Source organism: Emys orbicularis, chromosome 11, assembly GCF_028017835.1.
Source record: "Emys orbicularis isolate rEmyOrb1 chromosome 11, rEmyOrb1.hap1, whole genome shotgun sequence".
NCBI lineage: Eukaryota > Metazoa > Chordata > Testudines > Emydidae > Emys > Emys orbicularis.
Genome location: NC_088693.1, coordinates 56,226,055 through 56,248,872, shown reverse-complemented (window position 1 = coordinate 56,248,872; position 22,818 = coordinate 56,226,055). Strand labels below are relative to the sequence as shown.

At 41.0% G+C, this 22,818-nt stretch overlaps 1 protein-coding gene across 1 annotated transcript in view; it reads left to right on the top strand.

Annotated features, from left to right (window-relative positions):
* The window catches only part of ANKRD44 (ankyrin repeat domain 44), a 214,491-nt gene that overhangs the window by 74,110 nt on the left and 117,563 nt on the right, over nucleotides 1-22,818 (top strand). The window contains exon 2 of the mRNA XM_065413045.1: nucleotides 20,960-21,043. Coding sequence (XP_065269117.1) covers nucleotides 20,960-21,043 — 84 coding nt within the window. The remainder of the gene's footprint in view (nucleotides 1-20,959; nucleotides 21,044-22,818) is intronic.

The following is a 22,818-nucleotide window of genomic DNA, read 5'->3' as shown; positions in this document are numbered from 1 at the left end:
CTTGAAATTTGGCAGGAGGGTTGCATTGGTATTAGGCACAGCAAATGGCACATCCCCATGAAAATCTGCCCAAATTTGGCCAAGTTATGAGTCTCTGAAAATCTCAGTTCTCACATAATCTGGAGAATTTAGCTGCTAAAATATCTCAACTAAGAGTTTGTTTCATGGGCCTGCTTCATCCCTAGACTGCAGGGGCTGAGCATCAATCCCCCTGCAATTGCTTCCCCCGATAGCCAGGGGTCATTGTGGTGCCCAGCACAGGAAGTGAGAGCAGGATGAAGGGTGGAGGCGAGAAGGGAGGCTGGGGCAAGGATGCCACAGGCAGCTTTATATCTGGCTTTTCTAACTGTTGGGTGCTAGACTCTGCGACCTTCTGTTTGTTTGTCCAATGTTTTTTTTTTTCATGTAATCTAAAAACGTGTTGAGTATGTTCTAGCAGGCCAAATAACCCACCATCCAAAGGGACAGACATACAGGACTCTTGCTCTCTTGTTACTCGCACTGCTGGATTTTCACACCCCAGCGGGGTGCCTTCTGATGGCTGCTGAATGGTCCTGGAGGGGTTACATCACCTGCAGAGGGAGGACAGGCAGGAGGGAAATTGTAGAGGACTAGTCTGGATTGTATGTTTTGAATGGCTTGGTGGTTAACTCCTTACACTTGCAGCCTAAATAATGAGGGACGAAAGGGTGTACATACCTTGCAGGAAGCCTACTCTCCAGCATTTGTCATTGTTGTGGTTGGCAGGCATGGCTCTGCTATACATGCAGGTCTCTCCTGGCATCTTCTCTCCTCCCATTCACTGAACATCCAGGAAACTGCGCAGAGGATCAGTTTGCTTTTAACTTATCCCTCTCAAGGCAGTTGAACTTTGTCAGCAGGCTTTAAAACCCTGAATGCAGAATGATGAGACGCGTTGAACCGCAGAGAGCATGTTGGCTTGGGAGTGACTACAGCTGCAAATGTCCAACCAAGTGTGGCAGGAGGCTGAACAGTGATGAAGAACTGTGGTTTACTTTCCTTATCTCTATCAAACACTGCTTAGCAAACTCTGAGCTGAGTGCACTGTAGCCAGACTCTACTCTCTTAATGCAGCAAGCCCAATAAAAGATAGTCAGATACCACTTCAGTGAACAACCCCAAAAGGACTGGCACATTATCAGTTGCTACTTGCTACAAGACCAAGTAATTTTGTAGCACTTCTATTATCTGAAACACAGGCTGAGCTTATGGGGGAGGATGAAGTCGTTTAGAAAACATGATTTTTTTTTCCACAGAAAAGTGCCTTAAGTATTTCCTGAGGTTTTTCTCAGAAACCGCGGCAGAGCTGCAAATTAGCGCTAGTGCCGCCCCACACCTCTGCCTCTGAGAGCAGAATTGTAGCACAGTGATACTAAAGTTTCTGCATAACCTGAAACCAGATTAGAAATTTCCAGCAGTTGGTGTGCAAAAACTTGCTCAAATATTTGTACAGTTTTGTTTAACATTACAGTAGTAATGGCTAAAATTCAGTGTGTGGTCGAAATGATTATGGTGCAGATAGAACAAAGTTACTGATTGGGGACAGCTGATGTTAGAATGTATCCAAAACACAAAAGCATGTTCTCAAAGTTGAGTAGCATTGGACCTTTGGGCCGCTCTCCGTTGTTTATTTTCAGCTGGTTTGAGAAACACTGTAGAACAATGGAAGCCTTTGTCTGGTCCCCTCGGGGGAGAGAGCACACTGTCTCCCTACTGGATTTAGCCCTGAGGAGCAAGGAATCTGAAACTAATAAAGTTGCTTTAATATTAGGTTAATGTAATGTAAGAGTGAAAGACTCAGAGAGAGGGAATTCTGTATACTGGGGTGCGAGTAAGTAGAAGCTGGATTTAAATGGGGAAAATGCCTTGTGGAGTAAAAGAGAGACAAGGTGGATGAGGTAATATCTTTTATTGGATCAGCTCTTCTTCCGGTCTGGGAAAGGCACTCAGCTAAATAGGAGGTGGAACAGATTGTTTAGCGTAAGTAGTTAACACATATTGTAAGAGACCATTAATGATGAAGTGGCCAGTTAACACTCCTGCCAAAAGGGGGGGAAGGTTTAGTAGGTTACAGATTGTTGTAATAAACCATAAATCCAGGGTATTTATTAAGTCCATGATTTTTAGTATCTAGCAAAGTTATGAATTTAAGCTCCCAGGCTCGTCTTTTGAAGGTTTTGTGTAGATTTCCTTTGAGGATGAGAACCGAGAGGTCATATGTGGAGTGATCACTTTGTGGAAAAGTGTTCACCCACAAGTGATGTGATGTTTTTGTCACTTATCATTTTTCTGTGTGAGTTCATTTGAGAGCATAGTGATTGTCTGGTTTTACCCACATAGTTATTGGGGCATTTAGTGCACTGGATGAGGTACAACACAATTTGTGATAGGCATGTGTAGGACCCAGGGATCTTGAAAGGTGTGTTGTTTGTGAGGAGGGCAGGGTATTGATCATTACAGCAGTGGAGATATGTCTACAAGTTTTGTCTGTTCTGGCAGGGTCTGGTACCACTTGGAGTTGGTGTGTCCTGGTCTGTGGGGAGCTTGCTTCTGATGATGAGCTTGGCAAGTTTGTTTGAAGGCCAGAAGAGGGGGTTCAGGAAAGATTGCTTTCAGGATATGGTTCCCATCAAATATGGGTTGTAATTGTTTGATGATACCCGGTATGGGTTCCAGGGTAGGATGGTAGGTGACAACTAGGGATGTGTGGTTGGAAAGTTTTGTTTTTTTTCCTGTGTTGTAGCAGGTTCTCTTGGGTATTTGGGTGGCCTGTTTCGTGATGTGATCTAATTCTCTGGTGGAATTTCCTTGTTTGGTGATGGCAGTTTTAAGTGTGTTAAGGTGTATATCCCGGACTTTCTCCTCGGAGCATATTCTATGGTATCTGAGTGCCTGGCTGCACAGGCACCGGCTTCCTCCTTGCCCCGGGAGTGTTCAACCCCCCTCTCCTTCCCCCAAGCCCTCACCCACACCCTGCCTCTTCCCGCCCCTGCCCCCACTCCGCCCCAAGCCCTGCCTCTGCTCCACCCCTTTCCCCAAGCCCCGCCCCACCCGCCTCTTCCTGCCCCTGCTCCTCTGCCATCCTGCCTCTTCCTGCCCAGTTCCGCCCCCTCCCCTGAGCGTGCCCCATCCCTGCTCCTCCCCTTCCTCCCAGCGCCTCCTGCACACTGTAGAACAGCTAATCACAGCGGGCGGGAGGCACTGGGAGCGAGGGGGAGGAGTTAATTGGTGGGGCCACTGGTGAGAAGGAGGCGCTGCGGGAGAGGGAGAGGAGCTGGCTGCCGGCTGGAGCACCCATGGAGTGGGTGCCTATGCCTGGCTGTAGATAACAGATTGTGTTTGGGGTGGCTACTGGATGTATGAAGGTAAGAGTGGTAATCTGTGGGTTTCTTATATATAGTTGTCTGTAGGGTTCCAATGTTGAAGTATGGGAGTGTTCTAGAAAGAGTTTGATGGATGGGTGGTGGTTGTTGAAGTTGTGGTGGAAATGTATGAGGGAGTTTCGGACATCTGTCAAGAGGATGAAAATCTCACAGGTGTATATCAGGCAAATGCACCACAAAACCAGACATTCTTCCTCAAGCTGGCCCATGAAGAGGTTGCATACAGGGGAGTCATCCTAGTACCCATGGTTATTCCCATGATTTGGAGACAGTGTATGTTGTTGAATGTCAAATTGTGGAGTAAAATGTAAGTAAGTTGCCATGAAATACATTCTCATGTCTCCAAAGGTTTCATAGTTGAACTTTATAAGGATGGGATTTTCAAAACCACTCAGCATTGGCCTCTTTTCCTGGTGAAGTCAATGAAAGTTTTACTATTAACTTCAATGGGAGTGGAGTTAAGCCAAATCTGCATGCTTTTGAGAATCCAAGCCTAAAAGTTCAACACTATGGTGAACTATGGTGGCCCGTTTTCCCACTGCGCCCAAATGAGAAGAAAAGTAAATTGTGCTTAACCATTTGAAAATGCAGTTTAAAAAATTAAGCTTAAATATAGGTGCTCATGTAAACCAGATTGAAAGCGCGGAAACCAAAGCCCTGACCTTTTCCATTGATTAGGTGTAGAATAGGTGGCGACAAATTTATCCCCAACACTGTCCCTCTAATGTGTTTTTCCCTGAACTGCAGAAACACCTGTAAATGTGGGAGTGTCTGAGAGAAACACTGTTAAAAGGAAATGCGGTTAGAATCCCAACACCTCCACCAGGGCTTGATTGCAGCGGCAGGCTGTGAAATCGTCAAAGGACAGTGAACTAGATCTCGACTGGGAAATCCTACTGGTGTTGTCATCATTTGTTGGGGTTTTTTTTTGTAATGCAGTGTAGTTATTTAGTGAAGTGGCCAATTTGCATCTCCTGATTTGATTACCCAATTAGTTGTGTGCTCATCTGAATTTAGCAATTCAACTGATGATCGCCAACTTTCTTTGTTGCTATCATTAGAGAAATGTTCTAAATAATGCTCAGTTGCAATAATACAGACCAAAATATTGTAAGGCAAGCTGCCACTTACTTGGCTAATAAGCAGTTCCATAAATTATCTAATTAGCTTTTTTTGTAATGTTGCCTGTTTACAGGGAAATTTTAAAAAGACAATATCAGACTATATATGATGGAACTGGAGAGCAAATAATGATTTATTGTTTTATAAAAGCCTATTTGAGGCTCAAGGCATAGATTTGTTTTTAAAAAAACAACACTAAAATGTTTTTAACAGAAATGTTTTAATGAATTTAAATGTTTTAATTTTAAACTTTTCCCACATACCCAAACATTACAACATTCTATTTTATAAGATTAATTATGCTTGTGTATGAAAGAGTGAAACAGAACTACTTTTTCGTTGTTCAAACTGAATGATGTGAAAAAAATAAACAGCATAAGTGTTAAAGTTTAATTAGTTTTTTTTTAAAGTTCTTTCAGGTTTAATAATCTGTGGCACTGCCTAGCAATGTGTTGAGAGTTGGTCCGTAGGTTTTTAAAATAAATGATACAGGTTTTTTTTTTAAGAACTTGAAATCTTTTTCTATCTATCTAACCTATATTACTTGTTCAGCCATTGTAGTGTAGTGTAACATTACTTCCAGACACTATAGTATCTGAGCACCATGCACTGTAATTAAATGTTGCATAGAGATGTCCATAGTGGACTGTGCTCCTTACGTCTCTCAGGTTCATCAGCTTTTACTTTCTATGGTTGGTTTGCATGCTGTAATTCCTTGACATCCATTATTGTGAGACAGCTTTTACAAACAGATGAGTCTTGCAACATGCTCTGTGAAAATGGTTGGGGTTGGGCTTGGCTGTCATTCCACCCCATTCAAATGTCTTCAGTGGAGAGCCCCTTGTCTCCAACTAATGAGAGTTTCATTCTGGGAGCTATTAGCTGCATTGCCCTAGAGGAGTGCAGCTATCTCAGTGGTTCATGAGTGGAGAAGTGGTCTTTAATGTAGCTGGGTACTAACAAACTGAAGTCTTTAAAGATCAAGAGTAGTGTGTGAGGAATTGGCACTGAAAGTGAACAGGGGCCCAGTATGGGGCTTGGTAGCACTGCTAAAATGTTTTCTTGGTTGTTTTCCCTACCTAGCAGGTGGACTTCTGTATTCTGCACAAGCTGAATTCCTAGGCTGCCTCCATCTTCACCGTAAGATACGAAGAGTTACAACAGTTTATTGTGAATCACTATGGGTAGAACCTCTTCTGGGAGGAAGGGGCACAGCCTCCTGTCAAAGTGGAGGTGAAAGAAGCCAGTTGCTCCCACTATTGCTATAGGCGTATCCTGGACTAATGATAAATGTAGTAAGACTGAGATTTTGGACCACAGTACCTTGATGAATTGAGAATATTTGTCTTTGATGGAAGAAACGTCAACATCTTGGCTATCTCATCACTGTATTTATACAATATTAATGTCAGTTTTGTCTTGGGTTCAGTTTGAGCCAGTTGCCCTTCATCCAAGTGCTAATCGCATGCACACATAGTGATGTCTTTGTGACGGGATTGATTGTGACTAATGAGAAGTTATGGGATGAACATCATTAGCACTGACAAGAATCTGGCATCTCACAATCTTTTCAAAAGCATGTGTAGATATTGAAGAAGAGGGAGGGATAAGAGCTGTAGAACCCTGAATATAAAAGCTCCTGGGGAAGAAGAGCAGATTGTCATTACAGCTCTCAGGGCCCTGTTTTAGACTGATTGATTGACTGAAGCCTCTACAAAACCATTGGCGACATCTGTAGAGTGTTGGAGTCCGTACGCCACTAGGTGTGTCAGGCCTTGAAGATCATAATGTTGGTTTCAGGAGTGATACTATTTTGTATACCATTTTGTTTCTTTGCTTGGCCTTAGCTTGTTGACAGCTAACCTTGCATTCAGCAGCCAGAGTTTGAGCTTGTTGTCAGGTTCTGTTGTGTGGTTAGTGCTGAATGCAAGGGTGTTGTCAGGGTATATTTAATCAAACTAATTTTGCTAATGTGTTCCAGATTCAAATTAGAGGTGAAACATCTGTTTAATGTGCTAAACCGATCTCCAGGCCAACTTTAACATTCCAAATGCAAACATAGGGATGAAGTGTTGTTATGAACTGATATGCAGCTTCACACGGTTATAGTGTTATTAATACAAGTAACATTATAGTCAACTTTAATCTTTTTAAAAAAATCTGACTCTTGCATTACATTGTAGCTGCTAAACTACACAAGGGCAGTACACCTCTACCCTGATATAATGCTGTCCTCCGGAGCCAAAAAATCTTACCACGTTTTAGGTGAAACCGCGTTATATCGAACTTTCTTTGATCCACTGGAGTGCGCAGCCCCGCCCCCCTGGAGCACTGCTTTACCGCGTTATGTCCGACTTTGTGTTATATCGGGTCACGTTATATCGGGGTAGAGGTGTACTAGATCAGAAACAAGCAACAGGAAACAGCATACTTTGTGAAAACAGGAATAATTTCCCTAAAGCTCTCTTCACTGCCACCAAGGAATTCCAAGGGAAAACAAGTCTGGCACCATGTGCATGAATATTCAGTTCCTTGAAAGCATTTTTTGTTACCATTAGGTATAGTGAAGCTGACACACGTCCCATGGATCAGTAAGTGAGACGCAGAGCAGTAAGAGGTTGTGTTACCACCTGTCCTGTAACTCGGCATCTCTGTGCTGTGCAGCCTTGGTTCAGAGCCCTGACACCAGTTACATGCTCGCAGTACAGTAGCCTTGCCCTGGCTTCCACCGGCCTTGCTGCTCCTTGCAAGGTGACCAACCTCCCTCCCCGTATTTCCCTCAAACTCTCTGCCTTTAGTGTCCAGCCCTCTCCTGGCACATTCACAGAAGTTAAGTTTGCTGCTCTTTCAAAGAGTCAGTAAACAGCAACTCATTAATTTAACTGGGGTTTGACAAACTATTTTATTTCAATCATAGGTTTATATATTATTAATATAATAATACAATATATTATAACATTATAATACATTATATTATAATATAATTATATATTATATATTATAGCCTATAATATAAACTCATGTGTTGGTTTATATTAAAAGTAAAACAAGTTTATTAAACAAAAGTCATAGGCTTAAGTGATACCAAGAATAAGGAATAAAGATAGAAAGGGTAACAAGCAAACAAAAGTAAAAATGTTTCTAAAAGTAAAACCAGATTTAACAAACTAGACTCTCTCTTGTTCAGACAAGAGATTGTCACCAAGTCTCTTTTCGAGCATGGCTGACCAGACTCTCTGGCCAGTATCCTTCACAGATCTCAACGTTCCTTTGTTTCTTCATTTGAAGGATGCCAAAATTGCTTTCCTTTCTCCTTATATCTTCCCAAAGTTCACTGACCCTGTTTCCGGACGCAGGAAGCACTCCTGGAGGCTAAGCTTGCTGTGTCCACTAGGGCAGGGGTTCTCAACTTTTTTTTTTCTGAGACCCCCACCAACATGCTATAAAAACTCCACGGCCCACCTGTGCCACAATAACTGGTTTTCTGCATATAAAAGCCAGGGCCCACATTAGGGGGTAGCAAGCAGGGCAACTGCCTGGGGCCCCATGCCACAGGGGTCCCGGTGAAGCTACATTGCTCAGGCTTCGGCTTCAGCCCCAGGTGGTGGGACTCAGAGCCCCGGGCTTCACTCCCATGTGATGGGGCTTTGGCTGTCTGCCCAGGGCCCCAGCAAGTCTAACACTGGCCCTTCTTTGCGGCCCCGCAGAAACCTGCTCGGGGGCCCCGGACCCCTGGTTGAGAACCACTGCACTAGGGAGCTGACACCATGTTTATTTTTGCAACCGGTTATGATAATTAAGAGGCTATCTCCCCCACTCACTAGTTGATGGCTTTGTTTACCTTTTAGGTAAATGTACCTTCGTTATCTGTGCCTGGCCACCAGGCTGGTCACACAAGCTAATACATATTCCTTTGTCTAAGGTAGACGGTCTTGTGCTTATGCATTGCTTGCCAAACACATTTTAAGAACAGTCTAGTGTATATTTATAACACTTTATACACACCCCATACGTATATCATGTGAGAATACTAATGATAAGTACGTTATTAGTTTTCTAATGATATATTACATGCCATCTTTTGGGTATATATCATGGCAGCAGTGTGTTAGGTGTAGTGAGTATGTCAGACCTGACAAGTTGCTGACAGATTAGTGAACTTCCAGTGGCCCACTGTGTCACAGACCTCTCTCTTACCCAAGATGCTTCCCTCTTTTTTCCCACACCTGACTGCTTAGAATAGTAGAGTTTAGAGACCACTGAAGCTTCATGGGAACCCCTTTTTATAAGCTCTGCTGCATAGATATCCTATTTGCTTACCCTTGGCTTTAAAACTAAGGACTTTGTTATGAAATTTGGATCTGTGTTTTGAAGTAATTTGTTCTTGCTGCTTATTCTCCACTTGAAGTTCTCATCCTTTGTTTGGTAACCTCAGTGACTGGAGTACTTGCAAAGATCATGGTTTCAGAGTAGCAGCCGTGTTAGTCTGTATCCGTAAAAAGAACAGGAGTACTTGTGGCACCTTAGAGACTAACAAATTTATCTATATGCATCTGAAGAAGTTTGTTGTAGCCCACGAAAGCTTATGCTCTAATAAATTTGTTAGTCTCTAAGGTGCCACAAGTACTCCTGTTCTTTTTAAAGATCATGGTGTGACAGACTGACAGTATCCTGCTATATCCTGACAAACCTTATGGAATTAAGATAAACTTCCCTGAATTAAGTTACACCTTACTAATTGGGCTTGGTGCCTTTGGCATCCGGTGTATTGAAGAGGCAACTGTTTGTGTTGTTGTAGAACTGTATGTAGCTTTTCTAGGGACTTGACTAATGTAAATGTTAGGAACTTCAAAGGACTTTTGGGGACCTTGCATGTAAAGTGGGATTCCTAGGAAATACCTGCTGGGTGAGGGGAATACACATGACCCACTTTGAATTCATCCTTTTGAAGCTACACTGTGGTGAGAGAAGCCAATTGTCTTGTAATGTACCTGTTCCTGGAAACTCCAGTTCAAAGACCTCTGAAGTGTATAAAGAATGGACTAAACATGTCATGAGTACACTTGTTCTGAGCTAACACCGAGCTTTTTACCTCAGGAATAAAATAAGCTTGCATAGGCAGTGCAGTGTGGTACTTTATAACCGTAGTAATTACACATGTTAACATCTGAAGAGAAAGCAAGCAGGTGTGGTTGGGCAGCCTGCCTCTGCTGGGAATAAGGCAGTGAAGGCAGAGAATTGTGCTGCTTGGAAATACCCTGGTCAGAAGGGAGTGAGAGACCAGTGGCGGATTAGCCACTGTGCCAGCAGGACCCATGCCCAGGCCAATTATGGGGCCCCCAGAAAAATGGACGTCCCCACGCCCCGACCTACTCTGCCTGCCTGGCGCTCCTGCCAGGGAGCAGGGTCGGGGCGTGGGGGCTTGCCTTGCTCCACCCGGTGCTCCTGCCAGGCAGCGGGGTTGGGGTGCGGGGGCTTGCAGACATACCTACACTAGCTTTAATCTAGCTGGCAAGGGTTACATGGTCGTGAGGATATAACACAGGTTTTGGTGTCGGGGAGCCAACCTTGTACAAGCCTGCTGGGGACTTTGGGTACATACTAGTGTTGCTAGCCCAGCTAGCGTCCACACTGCCACACACTCACAGCTATCATTGCTGCGCTAGCTAGATTAAAGTTAGTGCGGTTATGCCTACTCCTGCAACAAGCACATCTTCATTTGCAGTGCATTTCCTGTGTCACATGATTGTCTTTAGGAATGCCTATGGATCAGGAGAAGCCTAAAGAATTAACAAGAGAATCACTTTTCTATTTCTCACAAATTTTGTAGACTTTTGCAAAAGCTTTTAAATTTACAAGAAAACATCTTTCAAACTGGCAGATTTGGCAGCTTCTCTTTCTTGCCTCACTTGGAGAAAAAAAATAACTCCTGTGTTAACAAAGATTGCACAGAATTTTTGAGTATTGGAGTCCTGTGCAAAGATATTAATGATTGCTTCACTGGGAATTTTCTGCATAAAAATTGAATCAATGTGGTGTTCTCTTCTCTTTGAACTATCCAAATTCCTTATTGAGGCTCAACTTTAAAACATTCCGTCATATGAAATGGAAAGTATCACCATCCCCTCCCAGTTTTATTGATCTGAGATGTGTGTTCAGCTGTATTCACTATGGTTTTTAATTGTACTGAACTTGATGGTGAATTTGGATCCTGACACTACCAGCACAAGATGAGCGTTTCATTGACAGGTTAGGAAGAGATGTTTTGTTAAGAATAATTGCTGCTGGGGATAGTGGAAACTGGATAAAAGAGCCTATCAATAATGTGAGCTGACTAGCAATTACTAGCACTGGTGATACTTGAATAGTTTTTGGAGAGGGAACTGAGAAACAAAAGTCTGCAACTAGCATGAGTCATGAGTTGGCTGATGTACTAACAGTAATAAAGAGGAAGAGCAGGAAGAAATAGTTTGTGCACAGAACAGAAATAACCTCAGAAAGCAGAGAACTAGAGTGTATATGCCTACCAAATACTTATATTCATAATAGTGTGTCATCATGAGACTCAAGCTAACAGAAAAAGCACCGTTGCCTATAGAGGACTGAACGTGACGGGGATCTGTGGATTTTGTTGTGGTTATAACAAGCACTAGTATTTTGTTTAATCTTTATTAAACTCCATGACTTTTGTAGTTGTTTTCAGTAGAATCTGGATTTGGCCCTCTGTCTTTCTGTATAGACATAATGTCTGTAGCCTCACACACAACATTACTTCAATAACTGCCGCTTTTATGGATTAATGTCCAGTGAAAATGTGGACAAATTAATGTTCTTCATAGCACTTTTTTTTTTCTTCACTAAAGCTGCAAAATGCACAGTATCATATCCAATTTGCATGGAATTTTGCATGCTTATAGGTGTACTGTGAACTTGGGGAAAAGGCTTTGTCTGTGCTCAGTAGCTTTTATGGGCTTGATCCAAAACCCACGCAAGTCAGTGGAAAGACTCTTATTGACTTGAGTGAGCTTTGGACCAGGCCTTATGTCTGAAAAGTCGGTTTCCTTCCCCAGTTCAGGGCTTCCAGTCTTGCTGCCAATGAAATCAACAGCATAACTTGCATTGCCTTTAATGAGAGCAGAAATGTGTGTGAACTTTTGAATACCAGATTTGGATCTAGTATTTGCTTCTGTTCCAGTTTGAAGTTAATGGCAGACATCCCATTGAGTCCAGAGAGAGGAGGACTTGGCCTCTAGTCAGTCCTAATTGTGTTGTTTAATAGGACTATTTAAATGTTTAGCCTTTTCTAACATGGCTGTTTTATAGGTATCCATTTTGAACATGACTCTTTTTTTCTCACTTAGCACCTGAAATGGTTTGGCTCCAATACCGTATGCAATATTTGTTTCCTATCCATTAATTAGTCAATGCTGTAGATAACTGGGGAAACATTTTTGTAATGAGTCTTTTAAAGTGGGGGAGGGGTGGAAGTGAATCTGCTGGTAAAAAATATCCTGGAAAACTGAATTGATACCAATGTGGTGGTGATGGTTGTTTTTGGCTAATATCCCCCCCCCCCCCCCTTGTGCTTTTCTTGTGATGAAATATCATGCAGAACAGTCAAAATGGCATTTGAGCTTCCATTCCTGTAGAACATTTAGGCAGATAAAGAAAGTTCCTCCCCCTGCTGCTGTGTTGTTGTTGTTTTTTTTAACCCACATGGCTGTATTGTCATAGTGGTCAATTGTAATGCTATTTGGATAGCATATAATGTAGTACAAATCCCCAAGGCTTGAGAGACTTATCTTTAACATTTCCAATGGGACTGCACAAATCAAGCTGTTCTCTATGATCCCTTCTCTGCCCTTCCTTCCCCCTCCCCTCCCCTTTTGAAATGTCAGAAATTTTTCATTCCCTCCAAGCCATAGCAGGGAAGAACAAAGAGACACCAGCAATGACTGGGTTTCAGTCACAGCATGTGGGCCACGTTCTGAGATTATCTCCCTGTGGATTTAAAGTTGCTGCAAGATAGGGTGAGGAGACAGCAAGTGTGAAAAATCAGGACAGGGGGTGGGGGGTAATAGGACCCTATATAAGAAAAAGACCCAAAAATCAGGACTGTCCCTATAAAATCGGGACATCTGTTCACCCTACTGCAAGATGAAATCTTTTTCAAAGGTTTCTAAGTATCCTCGAACAGTTTCTGTGACCAATATTTAATTGAGCTGAATCTTCTTGAGGAGATTTTAATACTGCTTTGTTTACTTAAAGTGCAACTGTAACGTATTTATATAGTATCATCAGCATTTGTTCCTTTATCAAATAAATCTAAGATATTTTCTTCATTTGGGGGGAAAATCCGGGTCTTGCTGCCTGAGTGAGATAGAAATTGAGTAACAGCTTCAGGATCTGATTGTTGGGTTTTCAGATTTTGTTAGGACAATGATTTTATAAGCATGGTATGTAATCATGGAAATATTGATATTTTGACCAAGCTCTATAGAAAACAGACCTTTTATCTAGGAAAGTAACTGTAAATAAGAGTTAGATTTGAAGGGTAAGGAAGAGCTTTAAAAACAGATTGGTCTGATCTCATGAAGGTTAAATAAATATGAGGAGTCTATTTCTTCATTAGTGTGAGCCCCTAGCTCTCAGTTATGCAGGAATTGATTTTTAGATGTACACAACCTGTGCGATTTACTTGTTGAATAATTTTCAACCATTTCGCACCCAAATGTGGCACAAGTAAAGAAGTGGAGATATAAGCAGTTGAAATACTTCAGCACATGGCAGGATGATTATAATCTGTTTTTTATTATTAACATTGTAGCTTTTGGCTTAAGTGGTGTGTGTGTAGGTTTATGATAATTTGAGATGAGATTGTTTCATAAATCAGAAACTATGAAGAAAGACAAATTAGCAAACGTTCAATTTTTCTTCCATTTTTGTGTTTGTTTGCTTGCAGCTGTTGCATAGCACAGAGGGAGATGAGGGGATGCTCACTGTCTCTAGAGGATCTGGAGTTAGTGGAGAACAGGGGTGGGTGTGGGTTTGCATGTGTGAGTGAGGCTTTAAGGATATTGAGAAATTAAGAGGACAGTTACAGCCAAAGTGGAACTGGCTATTAATTAATAAAGAATTCCTCTCCCCATAAAGTCTTCAGGACATAGCAGGCCCACCACAATGGTTTCTATTGCTCTGTCCTGCTGATGACCATTTTATCTCTTTTGACATTCTGAACCTAACACTCTTTTGCTGACTTCTGTTTGGGAGAGCAAGTGAAAAGCTCATTTGAAAGCTCCTCGCTCTTTAGAAAGCAAATGGTTGGGTCCCTCTTGAAGACAGAAGGCCAAATGTAAATTGGGATCAAACCATTTATGTCAAAGTAGCTAAACTGATTTACACCATCTGAGGGTCATATATACTGTCTATATATATGCATAGCCCTGCATCTGTATTTGGGCATAACACTGTCAGAGTTACTTCTGCCCATAAAGCCGACAACCATGGGCTTATCCTGGGTTTATTCTAGGTAACTCCTGGCTCAGTTCATACTACAGTTGTCCGCACTCTGGATCTTGTTTTCTGGGGTGGGATTGGAGGTGAGTAGGGTTTGCGGTTACAGTAGTAGCACCGATGGGCCCCATCAGGATCAGCATTGTGCACTCAATATAGTCTTCCTTATCAAGAGGCCAGTAGAGTAGTCCTGGTTTATTTGTATTCTTGTAATTTGGGATTTATCTCCATAGAGATTTTTACTGTGTGGTCTTCACTTCATTCAGAAGTTATATCTTCTTGGATTCTGTGGACTCTTTTAGGCATAGTGTTGTTCTTAGATCTCTGTCCTTCCTATATAATAAATATAGTATGAAAAAGGGTTGCTAGCTAAAATACTGATGAGCTACAGAGTATAGAAATAGATGGACAATGAAACACCCAATGCTGGAAACATGCAGTGAGAATAATTTTTTACCAAATGCACCATGTTTATTATTTATTGATTTGGTGCCATCATTGTGCTCAAATGCTATACAGTACACAAAATTTAAAGACATTTCATGTCCCAAGGAATTTGGAGAATTCCAAAAGCACTTAAGAGATTAGGAAGCCAGTAAGACTTGGTTTCCTGAAACCCATGTGTGCTTTTGAAAATCTTCCCTTTATAATCCTAAAGATAATGTATACTTTAGTCCTGCACATATTTCATTTAAGCTTGGGGAAAAGTCTGTTATCAGCAGAACTGATGAATAAATCAAATTTTTCCCTACATTATTTTTTTGGTCATCCTCGTTTTTAACACAGCAAAATACTGCCAGATTTTAACCAGTCTGCGGCATGTTATCTCTGTCTCTATTTGATTCATTTAACTCCAAAGCACTGTTTGTTAATTGTTCAGGTAATTTGGAGATGTGATCTCCAGACACATTTTAAAATGAGATACAGAAATTGGGGCAAATGGTCAGTTTGAAGTAATTAATACGAAGAAAAGACACTTGGCAAATTGAATCAATTTGTTTTGCTCTTTCCCTTTTTAGAAGTGACCTAAAATTTAAAAAGTTGTGAGTTATTTTCAGTGACTTGGCTCATAAGTTTGCCACAACATAGCTATGTCACTGAGGTTTTCTGGGTAGAAGAATTGCAGGATTCCAGGAATTGCAGGAAATAACCTCTGTTTCACCTGGAAATATTAGCCATCCCTAGGGCAAAAGATTGCCTATTTAAAGAAAAATTGAAAGCAGCCAAGATCTGGAGCCAAACTGACAGCCAGGAATAGAACAGGGATCAGAGAAGAGATTATTGTATTTGTACTGTCGACAGTGGCACTGCAAAAAATGTGTGAACACAAATATTAGGCTTCATCTTGCATTCTTTGAACATTGCAGAATCAGTCCCTTAGTCTTTACTGAGCATTGTGAAGACTTGAATAGATTAATTTGTTTTGTATTAAAATGTCACCTGTCTCACTGCATTGTCTGTATGACTGCTTTTACCTTCTACTTTTTGTTTTGCTGCATAGTTTTTTTTGTTCTCTTTTGCTTGAAATGCCTTTTGAATAATGTGTTTTTTAAAATAATTTTTTGTAGAGTGTTCTACATCAACTTGATGTATAATATATTATGGAACTTAATGGGATAATGAAACTGGAGGAAGCAAAGATTTGTTTATGTCAATATAGAGTAAGAACAGTACAGGATAGTTAGTTTTCTGTGGTGAGTGGGGCTGGGACACCACCCCACATGTTGTTTTGTAGTTCTGCTGATTAACCCTTTCTTCCCCTCATAGAACTTTGGCCAGGATAGAACTTTCTAATGCAGTCACTCTTCTGCATCTCTCAGGACCAAGCAGAGTAGCATGTCCCATCAAAATGAGTGCACATATCTTGTGCAGGGAAATTTGGGGGAGGGGAGAATCTCTATAAGAGAGATCATCCTCGCTATAAGAGAGATCATCCTCGCTATTACAGTGTGTAACAAGACAAATTGAAAAAAATCTTAAGTCTAATGGTAAAACCGAGTTCATTTTTTTTGAAAGTAGCTTTATTAAGAAATAAAACGATCACTAACACAGATGCAGCACAAATGGACAAGTCCTGTATTTTCTGCAAACTCCCAACTCCCGTTGACTTCAAGCATCCCCTATCCCAGCCCAAAGGATGTCACATAGAACGCTATTTACAAATATTATGTACTGTCTTTTCAAGTTGTAAGGGGAGAGTCCTGATTTTTTTTCTGGTGATTTGATTTAGTGTGCATCCTGTAACAGGCACACTTGTCTCTCGTGAGTGTCTCCTGTTGGCTGGCTGTGATGTAGCAATCTTTTCTCCTGGTGCCCCCTGTAGATTTGACCTTGTTTAGTAGGTCTTCAGTGGCCCACTGCGAAGAGGGGAGCAGCTTTCAGAACCAGGTCCAGCAGGGCCCCTAGGGATACAGGGCACTCTTCAGCTGATGTAGCGGCCTCATGTGACCCCCCAGCCTCCTTCCCCCTCCCCCATGTGAGCTGGTGTAGAGGAAGTCCCACGATAACAGACCTGGCCCCACCAGGTCCACCTCAGGACACAGGGTCCTTTTTGGTCACCGTAGCAGCACCACATGACCCCAAGGGTGGGGGGCAGTTGCAGGCCTGACCTGGGCTGCACTGCCTTGGGACCCAGAGGCGCCATCAGCTTCCCCATGTGGCCCCCAGCCTCCTCTTCTCAAGCAAGGTGTGGGGGTCAGCATGGAATCCCTCCATAGGGGCGCTCCTGCTCCACTACAACAGGAGCTACAACAGGTTACACCACCTGAGGATCTTGCCTCTAGAGTTGCTTCTGTATACTACTCAGATACTCACTATGGTCTCAATTCAGTAAGGTGCTTTACTCACATGCTTAAAATGAGGTTCATGACTGCCCTATTGAAGTAAAGTTAGGTATATGTTTTAGTAGTTTGCTAAATAAAGTTCTGTATACACAAGAAAAGTCCAAGGGAACTTTGTGCTCCTGAATCTGTATTCAGATATTTTTTTCACTGCTTCAGTTTCTCCTCAACAGAGCTAACCTATCCCTAGGGGAAGTGCTTCTCTAATTTTGGAGAGCAGAACATTACATTTGGGGAACATCTCTCATCCACATGACTCTTTGAGTAAACGATGCACCTAAAGTCCCACAGTAAGAAAACTTATTGACACATTTCATAATCACAAATGTAATAGCTATTATAGAAGAACAATAAAACAAAACATTTATGTTGGCTGCTGGTTTGGATTTCTAAGAGAAAATTTTGGACACATCCTAAATGACCTTTTCTCTGGAATCTGACACCACTTAAAATCCAGATCAATAAAGCAAGTGTACACATTTAAAAAATCTGGAATAGAAAAAACATGAATGACATATGCACTCTATTTCCAGTTCCATAGTTTACTATGCGTTTTTTGACATTCACATTCTAATTTTTTTCATATTAGAATTTTTGCTGCTTTTGGAATTGGAGGAATTTTCAGTCAAAATATTTTCTATAAATAAATAAATATTTTAACTGTTCTGTCAATAGAATATCACATTAAATCTGTCAGTTTCATTACTTACAAAATCACACTCTACATTTAAAAAAAACCTAGGAAATTCCACCCTGCCCCCGCCCAAAAAAATAAAACAATCATTGGTACAGTTAGTCATCCATGTGTAAACAGCATTGACTGAAAATCAAGGAAATCATCAGTTCAGATTATCCTACATCCATCATCAACACATACGTAACTTACACAACCTCCATTTTTTCCCACTGCCAGCCAACAAATAGAACAATACTTTTTCTATGATGACCACCAGCAGATGCACATTTTCAACTCTGACATAAAATTTAAGCAATAACGCTGCAAAATATTTCAGGCATATTTTTCTAAAAATAGGCATATCTTATGAAGATGCTATCTTCTCCATGAACTCACACACACATCTTAGAGCGTCTTTTGCAATCCTAAACCTTTATCTCCTCTATTGTGCACTTCAGAAACAATATCCATTAGTCAGTGGATGCATAGGAGTAACTGAAGGTAGCTATTGACCCATAAGCCTTACAATCATTTTTTACGAAATTATGGATGATCTCTTCTCTCTCTCTCTCACATAGTTACAATTACTAGTAATAATGTCATTGTAATTTATTTATAACAAGTGAATCCCTTCCACAGTAAAGGCAGCAAATGAGACTGTTGTAACTATCAAGGCATTATTCTTCTGTCCATCATGGGGAAAGATTTTGCTTCTTTCTTGTTGCCCGGAGCCACTGATAGCTTGAGGAGTAAGAGCAGACCACAAGCTGGCTTCACTCCTGGATGTTTCACAGCAGAGCAGATCTTCATCTGTGCACCAGTTTATCGAGAAGGCACGAGAATTCAAGTTCCCTGTTCACATTGCATTTGTGGATATCAAGGCCTCCTTTGACTCTGTTGACAGGGAATCGCTTTAACTGATCTTGAAACTCACAGGCCTCCCTGGCAAGCTCTGTAGAATGTTTCATCTTCTATATGATGGCTCCTCAAGCTGTGTTCTTGGAAAAGGGAAAAGAACCTCCTTCTTCCAGATTAGGTTGGGCCTTTGACAAGGATGTGTTGCTACCCCAGAACATTTCAATGCTGTCATAGACTATGTGCTTGACTAGACATTAAGTGAATGCAGTTTAGGAATACGCCATGATGATCAGAACCTCACCAATGTAGATTTTGCCAACGACAAAGTGCTAATTTTCAAATCAATGAACGAGCTAGTCATGACACGTAAAGCCCTGGAAAGCTCTGTGTCAAAAGTCGACCTGAAAATTAATTAGGGTAAAAACGAAGTTCTTCCAGTTGATGATTTTGAACATATTGCAGGCTCTAGTATTTTAGTGGGCGACCAGCCAGTTGAGATTGTCGGTGATTTCACCTGCCTCAGCTCAATTGTCGATAACATGGGCAGCATTGAGAGAGAGCTTGAGGAGAACTTGAAGCCTGCACTGCAAAAGCGTCATCAGTAGTGGGGAACCTAATTAAGAATGTCTTTCACAAACTGAACACCTGATAAGTAGAGAGATGAAGTGGAAGGATAATAATGCTTCGGTGTTCAGCATTTCTTAAAGTGTAGTATCCATAACTGGATATATGTACCATATATACTTGTTCAGAAGCTGAATATTTTTGGTAAAAAAGTGACGCATCAAAGAGCGGTGGTCGGCTTATAAATGGCTCTACACCAAAATTTGATGATTTTAAACTCTATGGAATTATTGAATTGAATATCTAATACAGGGATCGGCAATCTTTGGCACGCGGCCTGCCAGGGTAAGCACCCTGGCAGGCTGGGCCGGTTTGTTTACCTGCTGTGTCCGCAGGTTCAGCCGATCACGGCTCCCACTGGCCGTGGTTCGCCGCTCCAGGCCAACGAGGGAGGCAGGAAATGGCGGCCAGCACATCCCTCAGCCCGCGCCGCTTCCCGCCAAAGTTTTCCAACCCCTGAAATATAGGGTCGGCTTATGAAAGGGTCATACAGTTTTTGCTATTTTTACCTATCCATTTTGGGTGGTTGGCTTATAAACGAACAGGCTAATGAACGAGTATATACAGTATATGTTGTTATTAATTTTATCCTCAAAATACCGGGAGAGAGGAACAATTTCCACCTCAACCATCCACTTAACTAACCCTTTTCTCTTCTCCATTTTCCTTCATCCCATCCCACATTCCCTCCTTACATCTGCTGTATCCATCCAGTCCCCAAATTCCCTGGCCTCTTCTCCCGATTAGTCTCTCTTAAAGGGACACAGTCAACTTAAAAATCATGTCTGTCAGAATTTTTTTACCTGCTTTTGTTACAAGTAAGAACTCAGAGGACAGTGTTTCTTCCATCCTCTTTCAATGATAATCTTCCCCGTTCCTTTAGTTTGTTGACATTGTGCAGTATACAGCATTTTGTGCATAGTCACTTAGGTCCCTGTCCTACAAAGACTTAAGCTCTGTCTAACTTTGTGTTCTTGAGTAGTCTCCTTGAAGTCAATTTGCTTTACAAATGTGCTTAACCCTTTACAGGAATAGGGGGTCTTAGTCATTTCCCCCTGCTGCTTATGTGGGCTTTTCATACACCAAGGGGGAGAGGAAAATATTTTTAAAAAGGCAAAATGTGATTGTAAAACTGCAAACATTGGCACAGGATCTGTGGTCTGGTATCTGAAACAATTATTTTTTAAATTGAGTAGATTTCGAAGTTGATTGTGTCCCATCAGTTTACTTGACTGCTCAGATACTATAGTGCTGTGGGCCTAATACAAACCTAGAAAAAGAGAGAGAGAGTGAAGTAGTCAACATTCTGATTAACTGGCAGTGATGTCATCTTTTCCCTGTCAACAACACTTAAGAAATGGGTGTGCCAGATTTTTCCTTCTTTCTGCCTTATTATATATTTGTACATTCCACTTCCTAATTTCAAGCAGTGAGACAATTATTTCACTTCTGGGGTAGTTAAACTGTGCTTATTGGCTTTTTCTTTAGTAAACTAACCTGAGATGCATAATAATCATGGAGAAATACACTGCTGTTCATTTATTTTCTGTTTAAATATGTCTATAGAGTGATTGTCATTAAAACTTTGCCATATGCTGACAGCTAGAGCTAAGTAGTGTCTAAGGGAAAACTGGTAACCTCATACTTAGACTAGGAAACAACTATGCTGACTGTGTGGTATCTGTTGGCAAAAGCTGCCATTTTAATGGGGACCCTGCTCTGTACACTTCCGTGTTCATGCATACAAATATACCTGGTGCAAGCTAATAAACCTTGCTTATAAGATTTTCATGTTGATTTGAGACTGACAAAGGATTGAATGCATAATGTCTGTGCATTGTATTGGTAAATGTTAGAAGGAATAATATGTTGTCTTTAAAAGAACAAAAACCAAACCTTTAATGATTGTTTTCTATTCTCAGCCACCACTGGTCCAAGCAATTTTCAGCGGTGATCCAGAGGAGATACGGATGTTGATCTACAAAACTGAGGATGTTAATGCTCTGGTAAGTGACTGTGTATGTACTGTGCTTATGATCTGTCATGACTTCAATAGGAATTATTCCATAAGTATAAAAAATCTAACAAAATGGAAAATATTTGGTAGCTAGAGATTCATGGCTTAAATAGATTCCTAATTATTACTGGAATAAATAATTATCTACAGCACAGAGTAGTAATTCCCTACATGTACCATAATTACTTCAAATGTGCAAGTCAGTCAGGGACAGTAAGTTTTGTCCAAATTCCTATTGTTGTGAACTAAAACAGCTGAAACTAGTATATCTTGAATCTCTGTAGAATTTCTCATTAATGAGCCCTTGCAGTTTTGGGACTGACCTTCATTCAGGATTTGAATATATTTAATGTCTAAGTTAATTTCACTACAGCTATCTCAAACAACAAGATTAAGGAAGCTGCAGCTTGGCCTGTGATATACACACAGAGGAATTATTGCAGGATAGATTGGCTTATGTCTAGCTTAGACAATGGTAAACAGCTGTAAACAAGCAGAGGTTAAGTATTTAATAGGGGAAAATCTCAAAACTGAGCCTGTTCTTCTTTAGGAACTTGTTTGTTTTTTGTCTTACACTTTTTCCCGTTGTATTCAATTACATTAGAACTTTAAAATGAGCAGTTTTTGCTGACATCTTGAGTACAGTTGGTAAGCTCTGGAGCTGGTTAGACTGTGAAGCTGAGAGCACAGAGATTTGCAGGCTGTCAACTTGGTCTTTTAAGTTAAACATCCTTTCCCTGTGTCTTTTCCAGACCAAAAAACTCACCATTATTTTATTCCGAGCTAGTTCCAGTGGTTTGTCTGGTTTGTTTACAACATAGGAGGCTCTTTGTTGGAACTACAGCTCCTGTGGCCATTGTGGGCCAAATATCTGGTTGAAAGAGGTAGACTTAGAGATTTGTCTTACAGCTATAGCAGTGATTCCCCAGCTTTAGTTAAACGGCTCGATCCAACTCCCAGTGATATCAACAGAAAGAGTTGCCATTGACTTAAATGGGAGCCAGATCAGGCTCATATAGAAAGATGAAAGGAGAGACTGAGGTGAAGCTGATGATGTCTTTCTGTAAGTACTGTATCAGTTCTTGTGTCCTGTCCTGAAATAAGATTCTAAAGATGCTAATTGTAAAATATTGTCTCCTTTATATCCCCTCTATTTTTGTTTTCTCCAATGATAACAATGGAATTTTGACATACTTGCAAGGTGAGTAATCTGTTCTTTATACTGCATATTAGTTTGTCAAAAATAGCTCTTGTTGTGCAGATCCAGATGGTTACATGCTTTTAAGTTCTACCCATAAAATGTTTTCATGTCCCCTTCAGCCCAAGGTTGCTGGGTATTGTTGCTATGGAGATGTATTCAATTCCCAGGTAAAATATTAAGTGGGTAGCATATGTTTTCTATGAGGACACCATGGCTTTTAATGGAAAAAAGATAGTTGATGTGAACATTTTTATGCAGAATTCTGTTCAGTATAATGAAAGCCCTTGCAAGACTGTGTTAACCCACCAGCTTGCTGCCTGTATATAAGAAATGGAATGTTCTTTGCAGTAATTACAAAAATATTTTCCAGGATATATTCAGAAATATAAATTTAAAGTAGTAATTTCAGATAAATACCAAACACTGGAAATGTCACTAAAAGAATGGGTAGAAGACACCACATCTCCCATCTGCTGTGAGCTGGCTAGTCACGGTAGTTGCATATGCGAATTATCTTCAGTCTGTTTCTAATTCCTTCCATGTAAGTGTTTCAGCAATGCTTG